Source organism: Pipistrellus kuhlii, unplaced genomic scaffold, assembly GCF_014108245.1.
Source record: "Pipistrellus kuhlii isolate mPipKuh1 unplaced genomic scaffold, mPipKuh1.p scaffold_m20_p_23, whole genome shotgun sequence".
In the NCBI taxonomy this organism is placed as follows: Eukaryota; Metazoa; Chordata; class Mammalia; order Chiroptera; family Vespertilionidae; genus Pipistrellus; species Pipistrellus kuhlii.
In genome coordinates, this window is record NW_023425522.1 from 10610664 (window position 1) to 10638614 (window position 27951).

The following is a 27951-nucleotide window of genomic DNA, read 5'->3' on the forward strand; positions in this document are numbered from 1 at the left end:
TACAACTATATACTGTTCCTTAATAATAAGGAGGAAGTTTAGGAGCCCATGTGGCATCACTGAGCATGGACATATAAAGCCCAGCAAAGGTACTATCAATGCTCCATAACTTTAGGGCAAGAAGGCAACTCAAATGGCAATATGTTTATTTATCCTCTTACTGAGGATGTGCTTAGAGAAAGAGAGGAGGAGGAAGGATGGGAGGGAGGAAGGGGGGAGAGGGAGGGAGAGAGAGAGAGAGAGAGAGAGAGAGAGAGAGAGAGAGAGAGAGAGAGAGAGAGAGAGAGAAACATAAGAAACATCAATCAGTTGCCTTCTGAACCCAAAACCCAGGTATGTGCTCTGACCAGAAATTGAACCAACCAGCCTTTGGTGCACAGGACAACACTCAACCAACTGAGCCACTCTGGCTGGGTGACGACAATTGTTTAGACTTGAAGAAACCTAGACCCAAAGCCTGGACAGCCAGAGACAGGACTCATAAGCAGGTGTTCAGACTTCAGCTGCCGAGCTTGTCAGTAGCCCCGATCATCTCCTCCACTTCTTCCGGAGTTCCTCAATTAGGTGAGGATGGGTCTTCTTCAGGGCTTGGTAGAGCAGATCTTTGCAGGCCCAGTCCCAGGACTTGCTGAAGCTGAACAGCATCCTCATCTTGTCCAGACTGGTGGGCTCAGCACTCACCCTCTCATACTGCTCATCGCTCAGCACCTGTCCATGCAGCTTGTCTAGGACTGCGTCCACCGAAGTCACTCGAGCCACCAGGTGCTCCCGATGCTGGTCCACAAAGTGCAGCAAAGTAGAGGCAACTGGGGATGAAAGTGAGGCCAGTAATGAAAAAGAAAGTGTTTCAATTACATCCTTTCCCTCTGATTCCACAGCCTAACTCTTCACTCCCTTTATCTGCATCCCTGGCTCCTCCCTGATCCCCACACATTTCATGGACCACCAGAAAGGTACCTCTGCCCTCCCTCATGCCAACTTTCAGCCTAACATTCTGCTGAGCTAAGGGTGGGCGTCTGGTTCATGATGGAGACATTTCAGATTGTTCAGTGGAAGGTCCCAGAGCCATGATGGGCAGGAATAAAAGGGATGGGGAGAACTCTGCCCTGGGGTACACACCACTCTCCAAGGACTGAACCCTTGTGAGGTTTAGTAAGTCCCCTTTCTTTCTCCCTTCCCTCCCTCCGGGACCAGGTAGTACACTCCAGAACTGCCATGGCTCCTGTGGTCTCTAACTCTGTTACTGACCTGGCAGGGCTCTAAACAGAGTAGCTGCAGGTCTGAGGTCTCCTGGAGGAAAAGAGATATGAATAAGCATCGGTATCAATTATAGTTATTAACACAAATGATAAGCCTTGAAGCTCCTACCCACTCTTCTCTTTTGAGGTTTATTCTGAGAATAAGCTACAGACTAATTCTGATATAGTAAGGATTAAGGGTTGCAAGTGCTCTTAGAGACAATGTTGATGAATCATTTCTTCCTGCATATTGGGAAACTGAGGCCCAATTTCCCCCTTTACACCTGGTTTAATTCTGTCTTGGCCCTAATGGAACTCTGGCGGAGAAATAACGGAGATCTTTGCTAGATATCTTCAATGATGAGATTTCCTTATTCTGAGCGTAAATCTACCTTATTGACCCTTTTTGCATTTTGTTTCCCACACTGTTTGTTCTGGAGTTTGAAGTCAGAATCAAGAATTAACATCAAGAAAATTGTAGGACCTCAGAGTAATAGGTAAATTTCAATAGAAAAACAAACAAAAACAACAAGAAAAGAGGATTAAATAATTACTTGCATATGGAGAATCAGGGGGAGGGCGGGGGGAGGGGGGAAGGGGGGAGTGTGTGTGTCCACAGCAGCCCCTGTGGACATGGCCTGAGGTTTTGAGCTGACCCAAGTTCAGTGAGACGTGACAGTGTGGGAGGGAAGGCAAGCACAGGGGAGCTCTGGTATTGGGAGCAGTGGATTCACTTGGATGGAGGAAGGAGGGTGCCCCACGTCCTCCATGCTGACTGGACAGTCTTAGAGTCCAACCTGACTCATCCTCAATGGGCACATCTACTGAGGAGGCAAAGATGTTAAAATCCAAAATGTAAGAGGAATGATGGAAGAAAATAGAGATGTTTAACTTGCACAGGAGGAGACTTAAGGGAGCCTATGAGCCATCTTCAGGTACCTGAAGGGCTTTCCCATGGGGATGGAGATAAATTCTTTTGTCAACTCCAAAGAGCAGAATTAAAAAGATCATTTAATGTAAGGATAAATCATAATACTGCTGCTATTTATAACAAGGGTGGGGAATATTTAGTCCATGGGCTGTATAAAAATCATTTGGGCTGGCCCTGCCAAGGCATTAGGGGTGAATTAATCAAATGTTTGACCAACAAACAGCAGGCTATTTGTGTGTGTGTGTGTGTGTGTGTGTGTGTGTCTATTAATCTTCACCTGAGGATATTTTTCTGTTGATTTTTAGAGAGTGGAAGAGACAGAGTGAAACATGGGCCCCAACCATGTCTTGGGGATAGAGCCTGCAACTAAGGTCCATATGTTTGACTGGAATCAATTCCAGGAACCTTCAGTCCACAAGGCTGATGCTCTATCCACTGAGCCAAACTGGCTAGTGCAGTCGGCTAATTTTTAAGTTGACAATAATTTTTTCCCGTTGTTGTAATTCTTTATTAACAATTATTTGCTTAATACTTTGTGATTTTCATTCCATTGTCTTCTGTGGCCTTCCATTGTTACTGTTCAAAATCAGTACCTTCCTCCATTATCTTTGTGGCTCCTGTTAAAAACTGCCCTTAGATGTATAAATTCTGTAGATTCACTTCAATGTGTCTAGTGCTGATTTCTATCTGTTCCTCTTTCCTGCTTTGAATTTTTGGGAATTCTCCTTCTTACAGCATTTATAGAAATTTATTGCAAATTTTCTCTTTGAATATTAAGTTTTCCACTGTCTGTATAGTATCCTTCTAGAATTCCAATTAGATGTATACTAGGCCTCTTGATATCTTCCATGTCACTTAATCTTTTTAAAAAAAATATATTTTATTGATTTTTTGCAGAGAGGAAGGGAGAGAGACAGAGAGCTAGAAATGTCAATGAGAGAGAAACATTGACCAGCTGCCTCCTGCACACCTCCCACCGGGGATGTGCCCGCAACCAATGTACATGCCCTTGACCAGAATCGAACCCAGGACCCTTCAGTCCGCAGACCGATGCTCTACCACTGAGCCAAACCGGTTTTGGCCACTTAATCTTTTTTTTTTTAATCTATACTTTATCTATTTAGCTTGTTTTCAGACTTGATTTATCATTTTTAGTGGCTTATTGTTTCTTGCTCACATTTTAAAGCTATTTTATTAAGCATAAGAAACATACTTATTTTGCAATCCCCTTTTGACAACTTAAATGTCTGAGGTCTTTTTTTAAAAAAAAAATGCTTCACAAATTGGCATGTCATCCTTATGCAGGGGCCATGCTAATCTTTGTATCATTCCAATGTTCATGTATGTGCTGCTGAAGCGAGCACTGTCTGAGGTCTTTATGGGACTGATATCTGGTTGAGGTTTCTGTTGGTTTTCAGTGCTTTTGAGGTTTTGACTGTGAACTTTACACTTTTTGGAACTTTCTGTGAGAAGTCTTTGGAGGTGGGAGAGGTGCGGATAACCATGCAACTCTATGACTATATCTCTACTGAAATGCCCTTCTTTTGTGGCTTGAACTCTCATATGGAGTCTGATGACATGGGTTCTCCTTGTCTGTAACAGTAGCAATGACCTCCCATTTGTTGTTAATTTTTGGGTGCCCAACCTTTCTTGTTCATTTATGTTGGGGGGCAGTTGTGGGCAATCAGGCCAGCAGGGGAGGGCATTTGGGAGGGACCAAGTCTTCAAGGGAGGGCAGTTGGGGGCGATCAAGCCTGCAAGGGAGGGCAATTAGAGGTGACCAGACTGGCAGAGGAGGAAAGTTGGGGGCAACTGGGACTGGTCTTTAAAAAGTCTCAAAAATCCCTAATGGATTTATCATATATTTTCTGTTGGGACCCTGAATTATACATGTGAAGAGAACTTAATAAATTATAGCTATTATTGTTACTGAGGAGACCCCTTCCTTCCTCCCTCCCTCTCTCCCTCCCTCCCTCCCTCCCTCCCTCCCTCCCTCCCTTCCTCCCTCCCTTTCTTTCTTTTTTCCTTCCTTACCTCACCTGGGGATATTTTTTCATTGATTTTCAGACAGAGTGGAAGAGACAGAGACAGAGAGAGACAGAAACATTGATATCAGAGCATTGATGCCTGACATCGATTGGTTGTCTCCTGCATGTGACCCAACCAGGGCCACATGAACCTGCAACCAAGGCATGCTCCTTGCCCTGAATCAAACCCAGGACCCTTCAGTCCACAGACCGATGTTCTATCCACCGAGTCAATCTGGTGAGGGTGAGGAAACCACTTGCATTGAAGGAAACTTTTCAGGATTTCAGGCAAAAATAATTATGATGCTTGGGGACACAATGTTTCAAAAACAGAGAAATGCCCAGAACACTGTGGAATGAGAAAGAAAGGTGCTATAACTTTCTCTCAGTCTGTTTATGGAAGCCACAAATTCCCCTCAGGATATTGCCATTGAAAGCCATTTCGGGCCCATTCTCACCACCATCACCTTCCCCCATACTTCCCTCTCACTCACCTTGGAGGGCTATAAAGTGAGGGAGGTACACAGCTTCCACAGCTCCTGGTTCAGCCTTGATGTCAAAAAGAGGCCCTGCAACCATCCAGCTGTGCTGTGGGACAGTCTGGTCCAGGAACTGGTCCCAAGCACAGAATTCAATCTCAATGGTCACTGGCCATCTCACCACAAAGTAGAGACCAGTGTTGGGCCAGTGGTAGGAACCAGCCACAGGGAAGTGAACTCTGGGGATAGCAGAGAGAGGTAGACAATGAATTAATTACTCTACAAAAGCTCACTGACTACCTACTGGATGTCTGACCCCTGCAGTGCATGGGGTATCTATTAGGGTGGCTGCAAACTCAGATGTGACAGCCAGAGGAGTTGGGGTTGAGAGCTGGCTGCTCTGCTCACTACTGTGGATCCTTCAGCAAGTCATTAAACCTTCATAATCTCAGATTTCTTATTTGTAAATAAAAGAAATAATAGCACCATCTCATAGAGTTGAGTAATAAGTGACCTAATGTATGCTGATGGCTTAATATCTGTTTGGGGGTGATGAGCTGTTTCTGTAATGGTGATGATAAAAAATAATATTGTCCTATATAATAAAAGAGAAATATGCAAATTGACTGTCACTCCAACACATAAGATGGCTGTCCCCATGTGGACACAAGATGGCTGCCACAAGATGGCCAGCAGGGGAGGGCAGTTGGGTGGGACCAGGCCTGCAAGAGATGGCTGTTGAGGGCAATCAGGCCAGCAGGGAAGGGCAGTTGGGGGTGGGACCCAGATCTGCTTGGGAGAGCAGTTGGGGGGACCAGGCCTGCAGGGGAGGGCAGTTGGGGTGGGGATCAGGCCTGCAGGTGAGGGCAGTTAGGGGGACCAGACCTGCAGGAGAGGGAAGTTGGGGGAACCAGGCCTGCAGTGAAGGGCAGTTGGTGGGGGCAGGTCTTCAGGGGAGAGCAGTTAGGGGGACCAGACCTGCAGGAGAGGGAAGTTGGGGGAACCAGGCCTGCAGTGAAGGGCAGTTGGTGGGGGCAGGTCTTCAGGGGAGAGCAGTTGGGGGGACCAGGCCTGCAAGGTAGGGTAGTTAGGGAGGACCCAGGTCTGTAGGAGAGGGCAGTTGGGGTAGGGACTAGACCAGAAAGGGAGAGCAGTTAGGGGCGATGAGGTTGGCAGGGGTGGGCAGTTAGGGGTGACCGGGTCAGCAGAGGAGGGCAGTTGGGGGTGACCAGGCCTGCAGGGGAGGGCAGCTGGGGGTGGAGGGGAAACCCAACCTGCAGTGGAGGGAAGTTAGGGGCAATCGAGCTGGCAGGGGAGCCGTTAGGCATCAATCAGGCTGGCAGGGGAGTGGTTAGGGGGTAATCAGACTGGCATGCAGAAATGATTAGGGGCAATCACGAAGGCAGGCAGGTGAGCAGTTGGGAGCCAGCAGTCCTGGATTGCGAGAGGAATGTCTGACTGCCCATTTAGGCTTCATCCTACTGAGATTAATTGTTTTCAACATAGGATGATATTATTGATAACCACTTGGAGCTGAAAATAACACTTGCAGAGATATTATAGAGACTTTCCCCAGGTCTCCATTGGTAAAGAGTGGGCTCTTGGGATGTCACCTTCTGTGTGTGTAAGTAAGGTAATATTTCATTCCATTGAGATCATGTCTGTGACAGTGAGTAGAAATGTGTTATGTAAGAGATTAAAACTAAGATTATAGACATTTATTACTTAGGACTGGGAACCCTTAGAAGGCAGACTGCCATATTCATCTCATGGCCCCTGTTACTGGTATGGTACTTTGCACATAGCGGATGCTAATAACACAGAAATGGGTAGCTGGAATGAGCTTTATGAAACATAACAAACCAAATGCAACAAGTGGACTTTGTTTGGATCCTGATTAAAACAAACCATCTACAAGGACATATTTTGGATAACTGAGCATATTTGAATACAGACTAGGCTAGGTATTAGATGGTCTGAACATGATTTATTGTAAATGTTGTTAGATATAATGGCATTGCGGTTATAGGAGAAAAGGTCTTCAAAATGCATCACAAAACATTTATGGGTAAAGTCACCTGATATCATGGATTTAAAATACTATAACAACAAAAGAGGGGGAAAGTGAATAGCTAGAGCAAATTTGGTAAAAATGATTATTAAAGTTGAATAATGGTTAAGTGGAAGTTCCTTAGACTCTTTTTTAAACTTTTCATAATCGAACCTCTGTTTCCATAATAAAGGCACCAATCCAGTACCTCAGCCCTGTCTCTGCCTTATGACTTGGCAATGGGAGAGGAAGCAATGCCATGAGTGGGGTGTTGAGTGCCTGTTGGGACCCAGTGTGGGCATGTCAGGGGTTGGGGGCCAGCCTGGCACAGTAGAGCCCCCTCACTTACCGGTACATACCCCTGTCTTTGTCCACCACCTCTAGAGACACAGGCCCTGCGGGGCCCCAGAAGTCATTATCTGTCCCTATAGACTCCACTGGTATGTCCCCCAGAGGTTCAGGAGAAGACAGACAGAAGGCCTTCACCTGTGCTACTTGATGGTAGCTCTCATCTGGAACAGGCAGTGCAATGGTCAACATTAGGGCTCCTGGCTCCCCCCCCCCCCCCCCCAATCCCTAGCCTAAACCAAGGATGGGGTCTTCCCAAGGCTTGTCTGTCTGGACATTGGCAGGGAGTGTGTCTGTATTCTCTGTTCCTGCTCCTGGGGCTGCCTGCCTGCTATCTGAGGAGGCCCAACTGCTGCCCTCTGACCCCAACCCTGCCCATCTCCCTCTTCCCACTGGCATAGAGATATTGCTAGTCCGAGCTCCAATGGCAAGGTAACTTGTGAAAGGAAAAATGGCTCAAAAAATGGATGGGCAGGGATGCAAATGGCCTTGGGAGACTGGACCACAGATCAGAGTCTGAGACACTCCAGGGATATTCTGGGGAGAAACAGCCTCAGCGCCTGATGCTGGAGAGTGAAAGCAGAGATTTTGCCAGTTCCCAGGGTCTAGGTGTGGAAGATCTCACATGGAGCAAGTTCCTGTAGGTGGGCATTTTTCCATGCCCTACACCAGAGGCAAGAGCATGGTGTGGCTCATCTTCCACATTCTCCCTCTCCCATTCCAAGTCATGATACACCCAGCTTGGTCCCTCAAAGTACCTGATTCAGGTTCTTGCCATTTGAGTGGAGTTGTTTTATCATCCATCTCATTATCCATCTGTTCTTCCACTGGGTCTTCATTAGTGATCATCAGATTTGGCTTTCTACACACAGAGTTGTTCATCCTCACTTAAATTCAACCATCTAAATTTGAACTTATGTCCTTCATCTGAGATTCTCTCATAGCCCCTGTCTCTGTAGACCCCTATCCACTCCACCATCCATGTTGAAGTGGGGTGTCCTGACTCCCTCAGGCTCCTTCTGAGAGCTAATTGACCACATTGACACTATCTTTAGGATATATCTCTTTCTAGTCCCTTCTCTCTATGTCCATAGTCTCCATTCCAGGTCCAGGCCCTGGCATCGGTGACTGGAACCACTGTACCCTCCCCCTAAAACTTCCCTCTTCTCTTCTTCTCCCAGCCATTTCTGTACAGCTGTTGATCTTCAGTATGAACCTGACTAAGCACTTGGATGCTGAAGCCCTGAAATCTATTGCTTTGGGGCGTTGAATTTAATGTTGTTAACATGGCCTGATAGTGCACTTGTGCTCCTGTTCCTTTAACTCCATCCATCCCTTGTCTTCAATCCCACCTCTGCCACTCTCCTTGCTCACTCACCTTTAGCCAATGCTTCTGAAAGCCCAGGAGGTCTGGTTAAAACACAGGTTCCTGGGCCCACCCCATAGATTCTGATCCAGCAGGTCTGGAGGGTAGCCTGACATTTACATTTTTAATGAGCTCTCAGGTAATGCTGATGCTGTCACTGCTGGTCCATGGTCTACACTTTGAGTACCCATGTTCCTAGTACCCGGCCTCCTTTTATTCCTCTAAGGAGCTGAGATCAGATCTCTGTCTCTGCCAGGAATCTACCTCTGCTTTGCCAAGCTAAGCCCTCCCATGTTTCCTAACTTAGCTCAGGTTCTTTGGACAGAGTCTAGTAGGCCAGTCAGTGCATTCACCCTGATCCCAGACACAAAGGCACATGTGGGAGTGGGGTAATCTGGTTCTATGTCCCTGCTGTGTTAATTTCTGAGAATTGGGCTCACATTGTGTGTCTGAGGAGAATGGCTGTTCCCTGAGGAATGGCTCCTCCTAAGCCTAAGATCCCTGTCCTGCCATGTCAGGTGAGGCAGAGCTGTCAGAACCAGGCACAGGTGCACTTTGCAGTCAGAGGCAGGAATACACCAACATGAAAGGTCACGGGGCTGTAGCGATGCCCAGGAGGAAGAACAGATTCTCCTATTCCCAAGACTTCTCTCCAGCTTCTCTGTATATGGGTGTTTATATGTATTAGGGTGAGAAACCCCCACCCCAAAGCTCTCTCTTCTCTTTGTCTCCCCCTATGGTCATCACTTTCCATCTTCCAAATCTCACCCACTCACCCACTCACTCACTCTTCTTCATTTGTTCTCTCCTTACTCATCTCATGGACAGGGTTTAAGCAGAGGAGGGAGATACTTTTGTTTGCACCAAACAAAGAAGCAAGCAAAACAACAAACCACACAAACATCCTCACTCTGGCTGCTGTGGTTTCTTGGTTTCTTCCTGGTTCTGTCTGTCTCTGCCTCCATCCTCTCCCCACCCCACTCTGGTCCTTGTTTTTGGACCAGCCTGTAGGAGTCAACCTGGGCCTGGGTCAGCTTGAGGGAGTTTTGTGTCTCCCTTCTTACCCATTGTTGATGGTCACCTGAGGCTTCTCCTGCTGCAGAAGCTTCAGCATCTCTGTCACCTCCTCACTCAGCTGAGTCTGGTCCAGCCTGCAATCACAAAGGAAGCCTGGTTATCTTGAGATTCTCCCACGATATCAAGGGATTCAGGGCCCAGAATCATGGAACCTTTTACATACCACAGGAACCTGTTATAGGTTGGGTTCTCTAAAGTCAGGTTTTGAATTGGAAAGAAGAGTTGGGAGGTTTATTAGGGAATGTAGTTGGGTTAACAAAAGGGCAAAGGAAGGGAGGAAACAGGACTGGACAGAGGAACAAGTTGGGCTGTGATGCAGTCCCAAGGGGCACAGCTCTCTCTGAGGGACTTCTGATGTGAGCATGACCCTCCAGGGCTGTTCCAAACTAGGAGTAGGTTCCTTATACCACTACACCAGTCACTGGATGGAGATCATCACAGGAGGGCAGTGACCTTGTGTGAGATGGCCCTATTTGGCAGAGGCCATCCTTGTAGCTGGCAGCACTCCCAGAGTTGGGGGCTGAGGGTAGGGGTCTTCTTTCCAGAAAGGGAACTGGGCAGTACTTCACAGCATCCACCAAAGGACAGCCAGTGTCCATGGCCTCAAATGACCACACAGGAGAAGGTCCTGGGATTTCCTTCTCAGAGGCTAGGAGGTTTCCTGGAAAAAAAGAGCCTGTTTCCATTCTCATACATCCTGTGCTCTGGGGTTTTCATTGAAGGCAGGTGTGAAGACCCTGAATCTGTAAATGGCGCACACCTTCCTCATTCCTGTTGCCAGAGCTGTTCTCCCCTGGGCGGTAATGACTCTCACCCCAGTCCCAGGGCCCTAGGAAGGAAAGAGGCAGAAACTTTCTAATGACAAGGCAACCTGCTCTGAGGCAGGAAACGAGGAGTAACCAAGAAATGAGGAGTAACGGGTGAGCAGGGCATGGATGCAGTCCTACTGCAAAGGCCCAGCTCTGGAGAGGTGGTGACATAGAGGAGATGGTGACAGCCACACATGCTCAGAGGGATGGGGTCTGGGTGGTGGTAGCCCTATAGGATGGGGTGCCCTTGGTTGTGAAGGGTCAGAGTGGGCTCTGGGAGGACCCGCATGTAGAGTGTTCACCTCCTGCTGCTTTAGGTTTGAGAAAGGAGGACTGGCAGAGGAAAGGCTGAGAGCCGGCTGGAGCCTTAGACAAGACCGAGGGTTCAGGACACAGAGGTTTGGAGCCCTGTCAGCTCTGCATGTGAGACAGGCCCCAGCCAGGAGCTGCAGGGAAATGTTCAACCAGAACCTGGCTGTGGACTTGTTTTCTGGCTGGGGGCGGGGAAGGTGACAAGAAGTGGCCGGAGACTGCATGGGAAATTTGGGCTGAGAGTCACTGCACCCCAGCCACACGGCTCTCCATTGCTCTGAGCCTGCTTTTTGTCCTGGGTTCTCCCCTAAGGCTATTCTCAGCCTGGACTGCTCCTCCTACTGGGCCTGGTCAGCCCCTCTCTCAGCCTGATGTCACTTCCCCAGAGAGGCCCTCCCTGCCCTTCAGTCTATTTCTATCCCCCCTTTTTCCTGCCCCCATTACACTCCTATAACATAGTGCACTTTCCCTTTACAAACTGCTCAGAGATAGAAACTGTGTGTTGATATGTCTTCTTCTCACTGGAGTGCAAGCTTAAGGGGGGTAGGGTCCTTGTCTATTGCTCACTATTGTCCCCTCATTGCCTGTCCCAGTGTTTGACACATGAGAGGCCTGAAATGAATGACTGAATGAGGCAATGATTGAAGAAAGAAAGGACTGCCCTGGATGTAAAAATGAACTTGGGAGAGAGTCCCCTAGAACATGTGGCTCCACCAGTGTTTATCATTTGAGCCTCACAACTCTGCTCCCAGACCTCTTTTAGGTTTACAGGCATTTTATTTCAACACAGTCTATGGAGTGGATATAATGGTTCCATTTCAAAGATTAAAAAACCACACAAACCGAGCCTCAAATGAAGACCTACCCAATTTTAATGTCCTAAGTAAGTGGTGGAACTGGTAGTGAAATAGGTTGCATTTTTCTGTCCCTTTACTTCTAATTCAAGGCCCCCACAATCCTTTCCATTGCTCTCCATCCCTTTCCCTGCCCTCTGCCCAGAAATGACCCCAGGGCCTTACCACAGGTTCCTGAATTGGCAGGCAGGCTGCCTGAGCCCTTCACAGAGCAGCGTTACACCAAGGTCACCCAGGTCATTCTGCTGCAGGTCCAGCTCTGTCAGGCTGGGGCTGGTACCCAGCATGGAGGCCAGTACCTGGCAGCAGTCAGATGTGAGTCCACATCTGACCAGCCTGTGGGAGAGATTTGCATGGGTCCACATTCATCCTGAGGGCCCTCTCCTCAGGGTAACTAAGGCTTGGTTTTCCTTTCTAGCACCTGTGGCCCTTTGGGGGTCCTTGGTGACATTAAAGGAAGATAAACATATGTCTGGCTTGCAGTAACCTGGGAGATCTAAATTTTATCCTGCAGCCAAGGAGCCACTTAGGATGCAGGAAACCTCCCATTCCCACTCCTGTGTTGATTCTCACCAATCATGCCACTCTCCACGTCAACTTTGTATGATTGATTTACCCAACATTCCACTTGTGTACTTGGTCTAACTGTTAACTATTTGGGGCCTGACAAAAACCCAGTTTGCTGACACGGGATGCTCTGGTGGGCTTCAACACGAGGGCACCTATCTACTCCCAAACCCATAATCCCATCCTGTCTAGCTCTCACCTTCTCTCTGTTGCAAGGTCTTAGGGCAGCTCCCTCTCCCCTGTGCCCCCACCCCCAAAAGTAGTGCCAATGAGGAGCAATTACAGCAGCCGCTGCAACTTGCAGTTGGCCTGTTCCAGCTCCTGGAAAAGGTGCTGGGCTCCGGTGTCCAGGAGCTGGTTGAAGCTCAGCTCCAGCTCTGTCAGGCTCCAGCTGGTGCTCAGCACACGGGCAAGGGCCTTGCAGCCCTCTGCTGTGAGGCCGCAGTTGGCCAACCTGTGGGAGACAAACACTGATAGCCTTGAGTTTCCTCACCTGTTGATTCCACAGATGCCCAGGAGCACCCATGGGCACCTCTTTAGTAAGCAACCCCAGAAATGCACAGGTACTTGGGGGTTGACATAGGAAAAAAGATCAATAGACCAGTTTTCACAGCTCTTGGGATAAAAAAACCTTTCATGTTTCCATGTCATTCAAGTTAAATTCAAGTTCCTCGTCTTTGACTATGGGACCCTGGAGACCTGGCTCCTTGTCATTTCTGTTCTAATCTTGTAGAACATCTGCATCCTCACTGACCTACTTGCTGTTCCTTAAATATTCCAGGCACAGTCCCATCTCAGGGCCATTGCACTTGCTGTTTCTTCTGTCAGTTACAATCTTCTTATCTGATATCTCATGGCTTGTTCTCTCATGTGCTTCAGGTATTTTCTCAAAAATAACCCTCATGAAATCTTATCTCACCACCTTCTCTATTTAAAATTGCAGCCCCAGGCTCCATTCCTTTCTGCTTTAATTTTCTCTATAACCCAAATCCCATGCAATATATTTTAATCATTGATTTGTTTTTCCCTCCAGGATATATGCTCCATCAGGAAGGAGTTTCCATATCTAGGTGCTCCCCAGTGCCTAGGGCAGTATCTCACACATGGAAGGAATTTAATAAGTATGTGGTTTGTGAGTGAATGAAATAGAGTGAAGAGGGGCATGTTGGGTGCAGCTGAAGGCAGAGGAATGAGGGGTTAATTTTGACCAGTGAAGGAAGAGCAGACATATGAGCTGTGCCTGAATGGTGAGTAGTTTACCTAGATGAGGCTGGCAGAGTGGTTGTGAGCTTAAAGCATGTGTTTAGTTTAGTGACATTTGTAGAAAGGCTACATGAGGGGAGATGAAGTTTGAGGGTTAAGATAGAAAGTATCATGATAGTGGTAGGTCTTGAATGTGCTTGTTAGACATTTGGACTTTGTTCAGGTGGCAGTGATGAGGCAGTGAAATTTCTTGAGGAGGGTAGTTATGTGTTCTTTGCATTGCTTGGAAAGATCCCTAACAGTGAGTAGAGGATGGCTGGATGAGGTGAAGCGGGAAGCAGGTGGTCCAACACTGAGGTCAGAGCAGTGCCTGTGGGAGATGTTTTTGTGGACCCAACAGCACAGTCAGTGTCTCTTTAGATGTGGGGGCCAGGGTGGCTTCTAGATTAAATACAGAATTGGTACTGCTGCCACTTACTGAGATAGTGTGTGAGAGTAGGCAACATCAGCCTCATGGATATACAACCAGTGCAATTGTTTGGGTTTATTGCTGCTCTGTGATTGCCATCTTCAGTTACTTAATAATTTTATCCTCGTATTTATGTTTTGTAAGGGAAGTCTGATGAGACAATGAAGCTTTGTCTCATACATGTCCTTGCCACCTCCCCTAATTTGTGTGAAGAGTTCTTGGCCACCCACTCTCCTGTTACTTGATATTGTGGGGCCTACAATATACTTCCCTGGCAGGCATGGTGAGGATCAATAGGAATAGGGCTAGGGGGTAACAACATGATATATTTGATGATTTGTTAGGGGCAAATATCCCACCCATTATGACTCATATACCTAGCACTTCATGGAAATATCCTGCCAAGGGATGGGTCTCCCATCTGCTTTGGGGTTGGATGGTGGTCTTTGGTGGTCTTCCACTACTGTGGTTTGGGGTAATAGGCCCATGGGTGGAGAAGTCTGGCTTGATTGACTTTTCCACCCACTCCAGGCCACAGTGCATGTGTCTGGCGGTTAGTGCAGGAGAAACCTGGAATCCATTGGGCTGTAGTCACACTGACTGTGGGTAAAGCTCCCAGGCACCAGAGAGAGTTTGCATGCACCTACAGCATTTGAAAGGAGTGAGACATTAAACAGCAAATAAAGAATGAGAGATTGGGTGATGGGGAAAAAAGCTTTGTATCTAAATACCTTTAACAGCACTTTTTCTCTGATGTTTGTGCAAGGACACTACATTTTCATTTTGTACTGGATCCTACAAATTATCTGGTCCTGAGAGGAGGAACAGGTTTTCTTTGGATAGGGAGAGAAGTCTAGTTTAGAATGTACTGAGTTTGAGGAGCCTCTGTGACATTCCAGTGGAGGATGTTGGGTTTGGGACCTGAGCTAAAGATGGAAGCTTGGCAAGTACTTACTGGAAGGGGCCTGAAATGCGATTCTGGGAAGGTCTCTGAATGAGGTGCAGGACACTAAAATTTCGACCTTATTACATTCTTCCTGGTTGGATGTCACACAGACATTATGCCAAATCTCACCTCTGCCAGTTATTAATTGAAAACTGTTGGTAGGTAGGTTAATATTCAATTTTATTGATCTGTAATATGAATTCTCCATGCCTATTGCACCTGGTGGTTTCCAAGGTCAAAGGACATAATATATCATTGTGCTTAGAACAGTGCTCAAAGGATGCTGCTGCCATGGGACCCGAGCACCTTAATTTTGTTCTATGTCTCTGTCCTGTTTCCACACAGCCTTACATCTCAGTTTTCATGCAGCACTTCTCTTGTCCTTCAGTCCCAGCGGAGCCAAGGCTCTTTTCTCCTGGGTCTTTGATTCCATACCCTCCTGCCTCCTCTCTGACCTTGTTCTTTCTGGAATCCCCTTGTCCAGTTCTCCAACCTCTCCTTTATTAGTTCCTTCTGCTTTGTCCATGTATTGTGCTCAGTTCTACATGTTCATGAAAAAGAAAACACCCAGAATCCTTGAGTTTAGCATATTCAGCCGATTTCAAGAGAAATCCAATTATTTGTTAGGACTTTGATCCAAGGTCTTAGACATTCTCATATTCAAAGGCAATAAATCTGAGTTCTTTCTCATAGAATCAACATTTCTAGCCAGGAAATTTTCACATCTGCCTGATCCACACCTAGTATTTTGTTGTTGTGGTGGTGAATCCTCACCTGAGGATATTTTTCCCCATTGATTTTTAGCAAGAGTGGGAGAGAGGGGGAGGGACACACAGAGAGAAACATTGATGTAAGACAGATACACCTATTGGCTGCGTCCTGCACGCACCCCGATTGGGACTGGTGATTGCGCCTACAATGGAGATACATGCCCTTGACCAGAATTGAACATGAGACCCTTCAGTTCTCAGACTGGCAATCTAACCACTGAGAAAAACTGGCCAGGGATATTAACTTTAAAGTAAAACCAGTATTTCTAAGATGTTTTCATGGGTTTTCCTCTTAAAATCAGGTGGTTCTCATTGGAAAGGTTTTAGGAAAGTATCACATGGATACAAGATGTCCTAAAGACTGGATTTATTATCATCCTCTGCTAGGTTAATTTATCACACGAGGACCCATCTTCAATGAGAAATCCCTTATCCTTCTTTCTCCCAATCTTTTACCACTTTCTTTTTATCACTTTGCTTGGAATCTAGCTTAGATTTTATGATATGTCATTGGTGGTATGACTTAATAACTTACCCACTGACATCCCATCATATCCCTTTAGTTAACTCTAAAATCTGCCATTCTCCCAATCCTCCACTCTCACTCCCACTAGAGTAACAGGGGTGATGGCTACAATTATGAATCGCAACTGTGACTCTCAGAGGGGATCCAACAATGGCTGCAAGTCAGAATCTCCCACTCTACAATGGCCATTTCAATGTTTTATCTTCCCTAAGACTCTAACACCCCAATCCTCATATTCTTCTCAGTTGACAACTGAATTATTACTTCACAAGGAAAAGTAGAGACATCAGATGGGAATCAATCAGCTTTCTAACGTCAAGCCTATGGGTCTATGTGCCAATATCCCTCTGCCGACTCTTCATTGGCCCTCCTTTTATAGTAGGAGGCGTTCCTCAACTCCTCCAAGGCCAGCCTTTCCCCCATTGCCTCCCTCTGAGGAAAGGAAGACCATCAATTAGTCTTCTTGTATATTTCATCATTCTTAACAGCAGATATTCAAATTTAGGCCCTTTCAACTTCAACACCCCACTGATAGATCTTCTAGGCAAAAATTAACAAGAAAACTAACTCTACATGACACATTGGGTCAGATGGATTTAATTGAAATTTATAGAACATTTTACCCCAAAGCTGTAGAATATACATTCTTCTCAAGTACACATGAGTCATTCCCAAAGATAAACCACATGTTAGGAAACAAAATAAGTCTCTACAAGTTCAAGAAGATTGAAATCATATCAAGCATCTTCTCAGATCACAGTGAAATGAAATCATAAATCAACTTCAGTGAAAACATTCAAAAACATTCAAACACCTAGAGATTAAATAGCATGTTATCAAACAATTAATGGGTTGCCAATGAGATCAGGAAACAAATAAAAAGCTTCCTGGAAACAAATGAAAATGAACATACAACAAACCCAAATCTCTGGAAGACAGCAAAAGCAGTCCTTAGAAGGAACTTCATAACACTTCAGAAAACAAGAAAAATTAATAATAAACTATTTAACCATAAAAATTAAAGAATTGTAAATAGAAGAACAAGAAAAACTCATAATAAGTAGTAGGAGGGAAATAATAAAGATTAGAGCAGAAATAAATGACATAGAGACTAAAAAAATCATACCAAAAAAATCAATGAAACCAAGTGATGGTACTTAGAAAAGATGAACAAGGTTAATAACTCCCTAGCCAGACTCATCAAGAAACAAAGAGATAGGGCCCAAATAAATAAATCAGAAACAAAAGCAGAGAAGTAACAACTGACACCACAGAAATACAAAGGATTGTAAGAAAATACTATGAACAATGATATGCCAACAAGCTGGACAATGAGAATAAAACAGAAAAATTCCCCAAAATACAATCTCCCAATACTGAATCAGGAAGAATTAGGAAACCTGAATAGATCAATAGCAATTGATGAAATAGAAGCAGTAATTTAAAAACTCCCACACAAAAAAAAAAAAAGCCCTGGTCCAGAAGGCTTCACAGGAGGTTTTACCAAATATTATAAGAACTAACACCTATACTCCTCAAACCACAAAAAACAAAACAAAACAAAAAACAAAAGGAAGGAACACCTCCAAACTCTTTCTGTGAGATCAACATTATCCTAATTCCAAAATCAGATAAAGGCACTACAAAGATATTGGACATGGCCAATATCCCTGATGAACATAGATGCCAAAATCCTCAACAAAATATTAGCAAATTGGATCCAGAAATATATTATAAAGATCATATACGATGATCAAGTGGGATTTATTCCAGGGATGCAAGGCTGGTACAGTATTCACAAATCAACGTGATACATCACATAAACAAACTGAAAAAAGACAAAAATCACAAGATCATACCAATAGATGCATAAAAAAAATTCTACAAAATCCAACACTCATTTTTGGTAAAAACTCTCAGCAAAGTGGGAATAGAGGGATCATATCTCAACATAATAAAGGCCATATATGACAAACATACAGCAAGCATCATATTCAATAGGCAAAAACTACAACCATTTCCCCTAAGAACAGGAACAAGACAGGGATGTGTGCTTTCTCCAAGCTTATTCACCATTGTACTGGAAGTCCTAGCCATAGCAATCAGACAAGAAGAAGAAATAAAAGGCATCCATATTGGAAAGGAGGAAGCAAAACTCTCATTATTCACAGATGATAAGATATTGTACATAGAAAACTCTAAAGACTAGTCTTCAGTTGGTAATTCAGGGTGAATATTCTCCAATTCAGTTTTATTTTCAGTTTATTCTGGGAGGAGGTAAAAAAAGACTCACCTACTTGCCACCATCTTGAGACCCCCTCAATATTCACTTTCTTAAGGTAGGTTACCACTGAAGGTTCCTATCTGGGCCTGTAATCACACATTTGTTTGTGTGGTTAAAGCCAATCACTTGCAAATTGTGTGGAATAGAACCCTGTGTTTGCCTACTGTAGTAACCATGGTTCTTGGCACAGAGCATGGTCAGGAAGGAGTTCAATGGATATTTGTTAAATACAAAGACCACATACCCATCCTAGGAACAACTTCTCTCCTGGGTTTCCTGCTCATCCTTGTTTCAGATCAGAACCCAGGCCAGACTCACCTTAAGGTCTCCAGGTGACAGTGAGCGCTTTTCAGGGCGACACAAAGACTCTGTACTGCAGAGCAGCTCAGAGAGTTCCCACTCAGGTCCAGCTCCTGCAGGCTTCCAGGGACTTTGAGAATGGAGAAGAACGTCTGCCACCAGGAATCTGTAAACGGGCCCCAGCTGTACCTGAGGGAGAGAGAGAGGCACAAGGGAGATGTGACCAGTGTGTGCGTGTGTGTGTGTGGGGGTCTCATGTGTACATACATCCCTGCACAACACATTGGGGTTTGGCACCCCTGAATGTCAGGCTGAAATGGGCGGGGCTATCACCAGGGTCAATCAATCTCCCTGACATCCTGACAACTCCCACAACTCTGGGCTAAGTGCCCCACTTCCATGTGGCTTCTCACTGTGCCGACCTTGCCATACTGCACTGTAGTGCTCATTTGGGTGTCTGTTTTTGCCTCAGTTTTGGAGTTACTTGTGAGCAGAGGTAGAGGTTCATCTTTTTTATCTGAAATGCCAGGCACAGGGGCTGGCATAGAGCTTGGGGAGGCACACAGTCTTCTTCTCATAAATGCAGACATGCCTTTCTTTCTTTGGCACAGATATTATAAAGTCCCAGTTTCCAGAAAGTAAAGGATAATTTTGTAATGGAATTGTTGATTATGACTATGTATACTGCTGACCAGGTTGGCTTGTGTGGGACCCTATCCCCTTCACTGGATAGCAAGAGTACAGAGAGTGTCTGCAGGAGAGAGATGTCACAGGGGAATATCTCAGGAGAGAACATTTGCAGGATGTGGGGAGAGGATGATAAAAGTTATAGGATAGACTGTCTTGTGTAATTTCCACCAATTGAAATTCTACATTTTCGCATACCATTTAAGTGATTTTATCTAATACCCTGGTTCATTGATGCAAACTCTAATTCAAGTTGCAAACTGGCATCTCTATTTTCCTGCCAGATAAATCTACTTTGACCATCCAATATGACCCCAACCCCATGTATCTTCCCCCTGCCCCATGTCTGCAGAGCCATACAGAGGTGAGGAGCAGAGGCTCTATGGTCAGCAGGTGAGTTTCACTTATCTATGCCTCACTCAGTCTCCTTGCTGCAAGAGGTGACAAGAGTTCATACTGTAGAAGGTTTTGTGAGGATGCAAAGGTGTTATAGAGAATCCCAGAAATCTTAATATAGTGTTAGCATTAATAGCTCTAAGACATTTATATGCTTCAAAGGTACCAAAAACATAGTATTTGAAATTTTAATTTTTTGTTTTTTAAAACATTTATTTAGTTTTGGGTAATTTGAATTATATATCTTTAAACTACTAGTATGTGTCCTATTGAACATTTGCTAAGTTTAATCTTTAATCAGAGGGGTTAAAAGAAAAAATTAAAAATTTGTTATCAGCCCAACTGATGAGGCTCAATGCAAATGCAAAATGCTTAATAAAAAAATCAAACACCTATAGCTGCACATTCTTACTATCTCATTGGTGCTACTCTCCCTCCCTTGGTCCAATCATCATAATTTCTTCCTGGACTTCTTTGTTTATTTATTTATACTATCTTCCTTACTATTCTGTCTGCCTTGCCTGGATGACTCAATGCCTTTAAAATAATCCTGCCCACAGTACCTGCAGCCTCTGACTTTCCCATGAGTCTCTCCTGACTCCATGTGCCACCATCCATTGCAAATGCTCTTGCTTTGTTTTAGTGATGGGGGAGATCCTAAGGCCAATATCGTAGTCAACAGTCATTAAAGGGGTGCCTGAAGCAGCTAAGTGACCAGCTGTTTGAAGAGAAGCATGTAAAGAAGGAGAAACATAGGCAGGTGGGCTGGGTGGATGGCAGTTGACTTCAGCATGGGCTGGAAGTACACCCAGGAGAGAAGGTGGCCATTGTGACAGAAACAGGAAGAGAAGCAGCTAGCTGAGCATGGCAGAGCCACAGCAGGCTGTCCAGAAGCAAGTGGGAAAGGTCACATGGTCAGATACTGCTGCAGAGGATCCTAGGGAGACAGAGAATGGGGGTCAGATTTGGCTGTTAGAAGTCACTGATCACATCAATCCTTTAGCTTCTGGGGCCAGGCTTAGTGAGAGTGCCCCCAGTGCCCAGGATACCAACAGAGGAGCTGGAGAGAGGGGAAAGGGGAGCACTCACAGAATGACATTGGTGTCCATTCTTGTTTGTCTGTGCTGTCCACCCTCATTCAGTTGAAGACTCTTCACATGATGGCAGAATTTAAAAAAGAAAGTGAACATCAGAAGCTCCATGTTGGTTTGGACACATATTTTCAATCCATGGATACTGGGCATCAGTTTTCTTAGAAACCTTTTGTCCTGAATCTCATAAAAACAGTGCAGCAAGTGCCAATAATATGGCTCTAGGTTTGGATGTTTTAAGGTGACCTCTCTCTTGGCCCACCACAGCAGTTTACGATGACTCCCCAGAGGCAGTGTGCATTTGAAGATGATCTCCATCTCTCTTATCCCCTGGTCACTCAAAAGGCCAAATAAGAAACATGTGGTTGGTTCCCCAAACAGGTAATCCAACTCACATTCTTCTAATAACTCTCTCATACTTCTGATGCTTGTCACCTCCTCATCTCCTAAAGCACAGGACATTGCTGTAAAGAACTCCTGGAAGCACAGGTGAACAAAACTGTAGTTCTGAGGGGTGGAGTGCTCTTGAAGAACACCCATGTTTAAGAGAGTGGAGATGTTGGCCCCATCTAACCCATATTTCCTGAAGTCCCCAGGGCTGAACAGAGTTTTTCCTTGCCAGGTGCCTTGAGCAGCTAGAGAGCAAAAGTCCCTCAGCATAATCCTGAGAGACTTAGCTGGGAGAACATGGAAAAAGTAGTGGAGACAGAGGGCTGTGGTGGTCTGGGAGGTCAGTGAGAGTGGTTGCTCCTGCTCCATCTGCTGCTTCAGGCAAGTGCAGACCAGCCAGGACACCAAGGGCACAAGACACATGGTCAGGAGAGCCGGGTTGGATTCAACCAAGGTGAAGGCTCTAATTGCTTGGCTCTCATCTGTGAAATATTTGTAGAAATATTCCTTTCTGGTGGACTCAGAGAATCCCAGGACCTCCACCCAGCATGGTTGCTTTAAGGAAGGAATGAGTTTTCTCAGAGCTGTGCTCCGAGCTGTGATAAGCAGGGAAGCATTGGGAAGTATGATTTTCTTCAGCAAACTGCCCAGCAGTGTGTGAACCTGCTGCTGCTGCCTCCAGTGTGGACAGAGCTCAGAACTCTGCTCCTTCAAGTCCCATTTTGGTTCATCTAAGTTATCAAGAATGAAGAGCAGCTGCTCTGGCTGAGACAGGATCTGCCCAATGGGAGGAGCATCAGGAGCAGCCCAGTCTGTTGTGATGAGCTCAGCGAGAATCATTGTCTCAGACTGGGCCAGCTCTCTGCAGTTGAAGTAGAAGACATGCTTGAAGCGGTCCCTGAAGAGCCAGCCTTCCTCCCAGGCTCTCCTCACCTGCCTGGCCATGGTTGACTTCCCGATTCCAGCAACCCCATGCAGTATGACAATGGGAGGCTCCTCCTGGATACTCAGGCCTGGGTCAAATAAGTCTCCAACCTCCATCAAATGTCCTTGTTCTTCTACTATCTCTTGATTTATCTTTCTCCTGAGCAGGAAGTCATAGCCTCTGGGTTGAGATCTCTGTAGAAGTAGCAGCTCTGTGAATTTTTGGTGGAAATCCTCATTTTTCCATGACTGTGTGAGGTGGGGCCTCTCTCTCCTTTGCATCTGGAATTTTCCTGTGATTCCTAATTAAGAAAGAGAAAGATGGAACATAGAGGTACAGAATAAATTTGTTCATTTGTTTCTCCATCTATTCACTCAACACTGTCTTCTGTACCTATTGCAAGCCACAACCCGTGCTGGCTGCTGATAAGGGTACACTCTTGCCATGACACTGGAGGAAATATGAGCTTTTGGGGAGAAGATTCCAGCTCAAGTCTTGATTTGGACAAATCATTCTGGCTGTGTGACATTCCTTCATTCTTAAATATTAATGAAGGATTTACACTGACCGTCATTGATCTAGAGGCTGGGGATAAAAAGTGTACAAAAGAAACATAACTGTCTGTCCTCATTAATTCCATATTACCCTCAATGAGCATCAGTTTTTTCATTTGTGAATTGTAAGTGGTGGAATGAAGGTTATAATGGATGGTGAAGCAGATACTCTTGGTTCCTGACAGTACTCTCTCTGTTTCCTCAATTTAATCACATGCAGTAGGGTGGGTTGAATGGGTTATCAGGCTGGAGCAAATCCTGGAGGCTGGTGAAGGGAGTGGAGTTACTCTCAGCAAGACAGTAATAATGGGCTTGGAAGGTTTTTGGAGTATACAATGGGTTATTGGTCTGGTACACAAAATTCGTGCATGGGGAGTTGGGAAGAAGGAGTGTCCCTCAGCCCGGCTTGCATCCCCTCCAATCTGGGACCCCTTAGGGGATATCCATCTGTTGGTTTAGGCCTAAACAGTCAGTTGGACATCCCTCTCGCAATCCAGGACTGCTGGCTCCTAACCGCTCATCTGCCTGCCTGCCTGATCGCCCCTAACCACTCTGGCCTGATCACCCCCAAATGCTCCCCTCCACCAGCCTGCTCGCTCCAAACTCCACCCCCCCCTGCTTGCCTGTTTTCTCCCAACTGCCCTGCATCCCCCTGCCAGCCTACTCATCCCCAACTGGCCTCCCTACTGGCCTGATCGCTCCTACATATTCCCTCTGCTGGCCTGGTTGCCCCCAACTGCCCCCTTTGCCAGCCTGCTTGCCTCCAAGTGCCCTACCCTGCTGGCCTGTTCACTCTTAACTGCCTCTGCATGGCCCTGCCACCATGGCTTTGTCCAGGAGGATATCTGGAAGGTCTCCTGATCTAATTAGCATATTACCCTTTTATAGATGTGAAAATGCATGTTATAAGGTAAACAGTTTAATTAATTAATTAATTAATTAATTAATTAATCAATCCTCACTGAGAATATGATTGTTTTTTAAAAATATATTTTTATTGATTTAAGAGAGGAAGGGAGAAGGATATAAAGATAACATCAATGATGAGAGAAAATAATTGATTGGTGCCTCCTGCACACCCCCTACTGGGGATTGAGCTGCAACCTGGGTATGTGCCCTTGACAGGAATCAAACCTGGGACCCTTCAGTTCACAGGCTGATGTTCTATCCAGTGAGCCAATCCAGCTACAGTGAGAACATGTTTTTATTGATTTTAGAGAAAGAGGAAAGGAGAGAGAGAGAGAGGGAGAGGGAGTAACATCAGTGTGAAAGAGAAACATCAGATCGATTGCCTCATGTATGCACCCTAATGGAGGGTCAAACCCCAAACCTGGGTATGTGCTCTGATCAGAAATCAAACTGAGACCCTTTCATGCATGGGTGATGCTCCAACCACTGATCAATAGAGGCAATTGAGTTGAGCAATAGAGTTGAACAGCTTTAGAAAGAAATAAAGAATTGAATCACTAAGTCAGCATTCTCTGGAAGGGGTACTGTGCCTTCAGTACTAATCCAAGGCACCAGGAAGCCATGAGATTTTAAAACCCTTTATAAAAAATCTTATTAGGAAAACCCTTAGATTTCCTTTGCTTCTTTTCTTATTTATTACTACAGTAAACAGCCATGATCTGTGTTGAGAGTATCTTTTTTCCCTTAAGAACCTGAAAAAAAACTGACATACTATGAAATAGCTAATTGCTTAAAAAGCTGAATTCAGATATAAGAGAGTTTCCCCTGAACAAGGTAGTTTTTAACTTCACATGACAAGAACTAATGATAGCACTCTCTCTTTTTTATTTTTTTATATATATTTTATTGATTTTGTACAGAGAGGAAGGGAGATAGTCAGAAACATCGATGAGAGAGAGTCATCGATCAGCTGCCTCTTGCACACCCCCTATGGGGGATATGCCCGCAACCAAGGTACATGCCCTTGACCGGAATCGAACCCAGGACCTTCCAGTCCCCAAGCCGACGCTCTAACCATTGAGCCAATCCAGTCCCAGCAGCACTCTCTCTTAACTCATCTTTTGAACATTATCAAAGCTGCAATCCCAGATTACAACCTTGTTTTACCGCAAGATCAAGCACTGTGAATAAGAATTGCTAAGGTAAGGACAGAAAAACAACAAATGTGGTTCTGGCTTGTGGCACTCTTGAGTATATTAAGTATTGCAAGATAACGGTCAGCAGAATTGAGGGGATAGACCACAAAATTACTGGGTTTCAACTCTCATCAGAGCAAGAGTGAAGCAGTGGAAAAAAATAGAAAGTATATATGTCCACTATCATTTTGTTTCACTCTTTTCTAAACAACACAATAGCTCTTCCAAACACTGTCAATATTCACAATATTTCTCTATACTTTCTTACTATATAACTAATAAAGTTTTGTTAATTATATAATGTTTTTACTTTTTCTATAAAAGATGTGGGAAAGCAAATGATGTCTTTGTTGTTTCCTGCTATAGCCTGGTATCTAGCACAAAATTTTTGAACAAGATCCCTTGTTCAAAAATTAAGAAATTTAAGACAACAAAAGAGCAGAACATGAAAACAAGTGCAGAACCCTTGTGACTATGGGGCCTTGTGAACACCTAGGACATAGTAGGTGTTCAGTAAGTATTTTGAATAAATAAATCTCTTATTTTGAAGATGATCAGGCACCTGGCTCTAGCACTGTAACAGCTTCAGGTACCAAGGGAGAACAGTGTGGAGTCGGCCTGCTTTAGATAGTTCAGAGTTTATGTTCCTTTTCTACAAGTGATTTCCCAGATCACAATTCTCTGCCGAGATTTGAGTGGGATTTGGGAATTTGGGAAATACTTGCAGCTTTGTAAATTCAGAGTGCAATCAGCTAAAAAATTCACCTTTGAGGAGTTGTGTTTTGTCAGTCACCTCTCCTAACTGAGTCCAAAGATGAACTCATGAAACATGGCAAAAGAAGTCACTATTATAGCCACCAGGTCCAGGAACTTGACATTAAGAAGAGCCAGTGCATGTGGATGCTAAATGACACCAAGACATGGTGGCGGGTGCAGAAGCAGCCAACCAGACAGGATATGTGCCACCCATCTATGGAGAGGAAGAACAGCTAAAGAAAAGGGCTCCTTCATGAAGAACCTGAAGGATACATGAGGGCTTAGCAAGGCCAAAAGGAAAATCAACACATGCAACATGTCTCTTACACCCAGCATGGTCCCTCAGTGCCCTGTTAATAGGAGCGGTGCCCAAAGCATCTACAGTGTCAACATCCACGTCTCTGTCAAGTTCACCTATGTGACTGAGAATTATTTCTGCTGAAGGGGTGGAACGCCACTGTAATAGAGAAGCAGAGACCTCTGCTGACGTGACATCTATTATACAATGGGCAGTTTCCTCTAACCATATCTTTAAAGAGGTGGACGAGTTGGTCCCAAGTTCCCCAGCTTCTTGAGCTTGCTGAAGAGCTCATCACTGAGCTATGGCCAGGTAACCTGCATTCTACATGTGGTCTAGAAACTGAACACTTGCAGCTCAATCACCAAGAAGTTCGACTTTGAGAAGGGAGACACCATGGAGGTCATAAAATAGACTATGAACAGGAGTGGTGGAAATGCAAAAAAGGTTGATGTTGTCCTCTCAAACTATGTGGTGGTCCTCACATATGGGCCTACTATGTCCCTGTTGCATGCCCCACAGATAAGCTACAATAGGCAAGGGGCAGTGGGTGTTTCATAGGCAGAAATTGTCACTAAGGGAACAACGTGGCACCAGGTTGGGTGGCATCCTCGATGAGCAGTGTCAGAGGGTGACTTTTTCATTAGAGACACTGTATCCTGGCCCATTGACTTTCTGTGCCTCTAAAAGCATCAGGAAAAAACAAGCATTTCAAGATGGAGCTTGAGAAGAATGTCTACTTCATTTGGCAGTGGCAGTTTCACACCATGGACAGGTGATGGAACACTATTGCAAGAGGCCCCCATCCTCATCAGCGGGCATGGGGAGAAACTGTTAATCATTGGAGTGCTTCAGTGATGTTCTCCCCATGGCCCCACCACCTTTAGGCCTTGGTGCCACACTTACTTCCCCAGAGCTGAGTGGATGGCTCCAAGAAGACATGGTGGGTCACTGGCTCCCATGTGGTCCCATCTGTCCAGTGGCTCCTCCTCTACTGGCTTCTTTTGCCTGATCGTTCTTTATGTCCAGTGCTTTTGCTTTCATATGCCTTCCCTTTGCCATCCCAGTCCCTCATTCTAGGGTTTAAGGTCTCCCCTCCTCACCCCAGCCAGTTTTGGAGAATAAAAGATAGAGGATGGATAAGTTTGCTCTCTTTTTCCTTCTCAATTGATAACAGTCTTAGACTGTTAAAATTGTTATGCTGTCAGCACCCCTCTGTAAAAGACTGTTGGCCCAGTGGAAATTCACTAAAGCTGCATTTGAGGAAGTGACCTAGGTTCACTCCAAGGTGAAGGACCATGGTCCCAGCAGCCCTAGTTACTGTCCTTTGCCCTTACTGCCCAGGGAGTGAACATGTTTGCTGGTAGCAATACTAGAACCACCAGTGAGACAGTAGTGAGGAAGCTGTCCAGTGCCTTTGGGATTGTGCTTGCAATAAAGAGAGAATTTCCTTGAAGGCCAACCTGCAAGACTTATGTGCGTCTCATGGTAGACACAAATGTAGAGCCTACAACAGACACACAAAAGGTAAAGAGAAAGGATTCACAGCATACCACTATAGAAACTCATTAAATCGCACAGGTAAACAACAAGAAGTGAGAAAAAGAATAAAGGAAGTATATAACAGCTATACAAATTTGATAAATCCTTTGAATAATCCTATATAATAAAGAAGTAATATGCAAATTGACCATCATGCACTCACCTGATGGCCACCCCATACCCTCACAAGATGGCCACCCCATACTCTCACAAGATGGCCATCCCCACATCATCACAGTATGGCTGCCACAAGATGGCTGCTCTATGTCATCACAAGATGGGTGCCCCCATGTCATCTACAATATGGCTGCCAGAATATAGCTACCCCCATGTCATCACAAGATGGCTGCCCTACATTATTACAAGATGGCTGACAGGGTATGGCAGTTGGGGGTGACCAGGCTGGCAGGGGAGTGTAGTTGGGGGTGATTGGGCTGATGTGGAGCAGTTTAATGTCAGTCAGGTCCAGCAGGGGAGTGGTTAGGGGGTGATTAGGCTGGTAGGCAGAAGTGGGTTAGGGGCAATTAGGCAGGCAGGCAGGTGTGTGGTTGGAGCCAGCAGTCCCGGATTGTGGACCTCCAGTCCACACATTTTGTGCACCAGGCCTCTCATTACTTTAAATGAAAAGGATGAAATTCTCTAATCACAAGA

General features: G+C 45.3%; 1 protein-coding gene and 1 non-coding gene across 2 annotated transcripts; both read right to left on the bottom strand.

The window, feature by feature from the left end:
- Nucleotides 1-528: 528 nt before the first annotated feature.
- LOC118726836 (NACHT, LRR and PYD domains-containing protein 1) lies at nt 529-22333 on the bottom strand. Its single transcript, XM_045586685.1, has 9 exons — nt 20729-22333; nt 18575-18745; nt 12342-12512; nt 11657-11827; nt 9504-9590; nt 7832-7935; nt 7075-7237; nt 4691-4914; nt 529-806 (listed from the first exon to the last, which is right to left on the bottom strand). The coding sequence occupies exons 1-9, from the start codon at nt 22324-22326 to the stop codon at nt 529-531; spliced, it is 2967 nt and encodes a 988-aa protein (XP_045442641.1). The 5' UTR covers nt 22327-22333.
- LOC118727058 lies at nt 3430-3533 on the bottom strand. The gene has a single exon (XR_004990475.1). It is a non-coding gene; the product is annotated as a U6 spliceosomal RNA (small nuclear RNA).
- Nucleotides 22334-27951: the final 5618 nt, after the last annotated feature.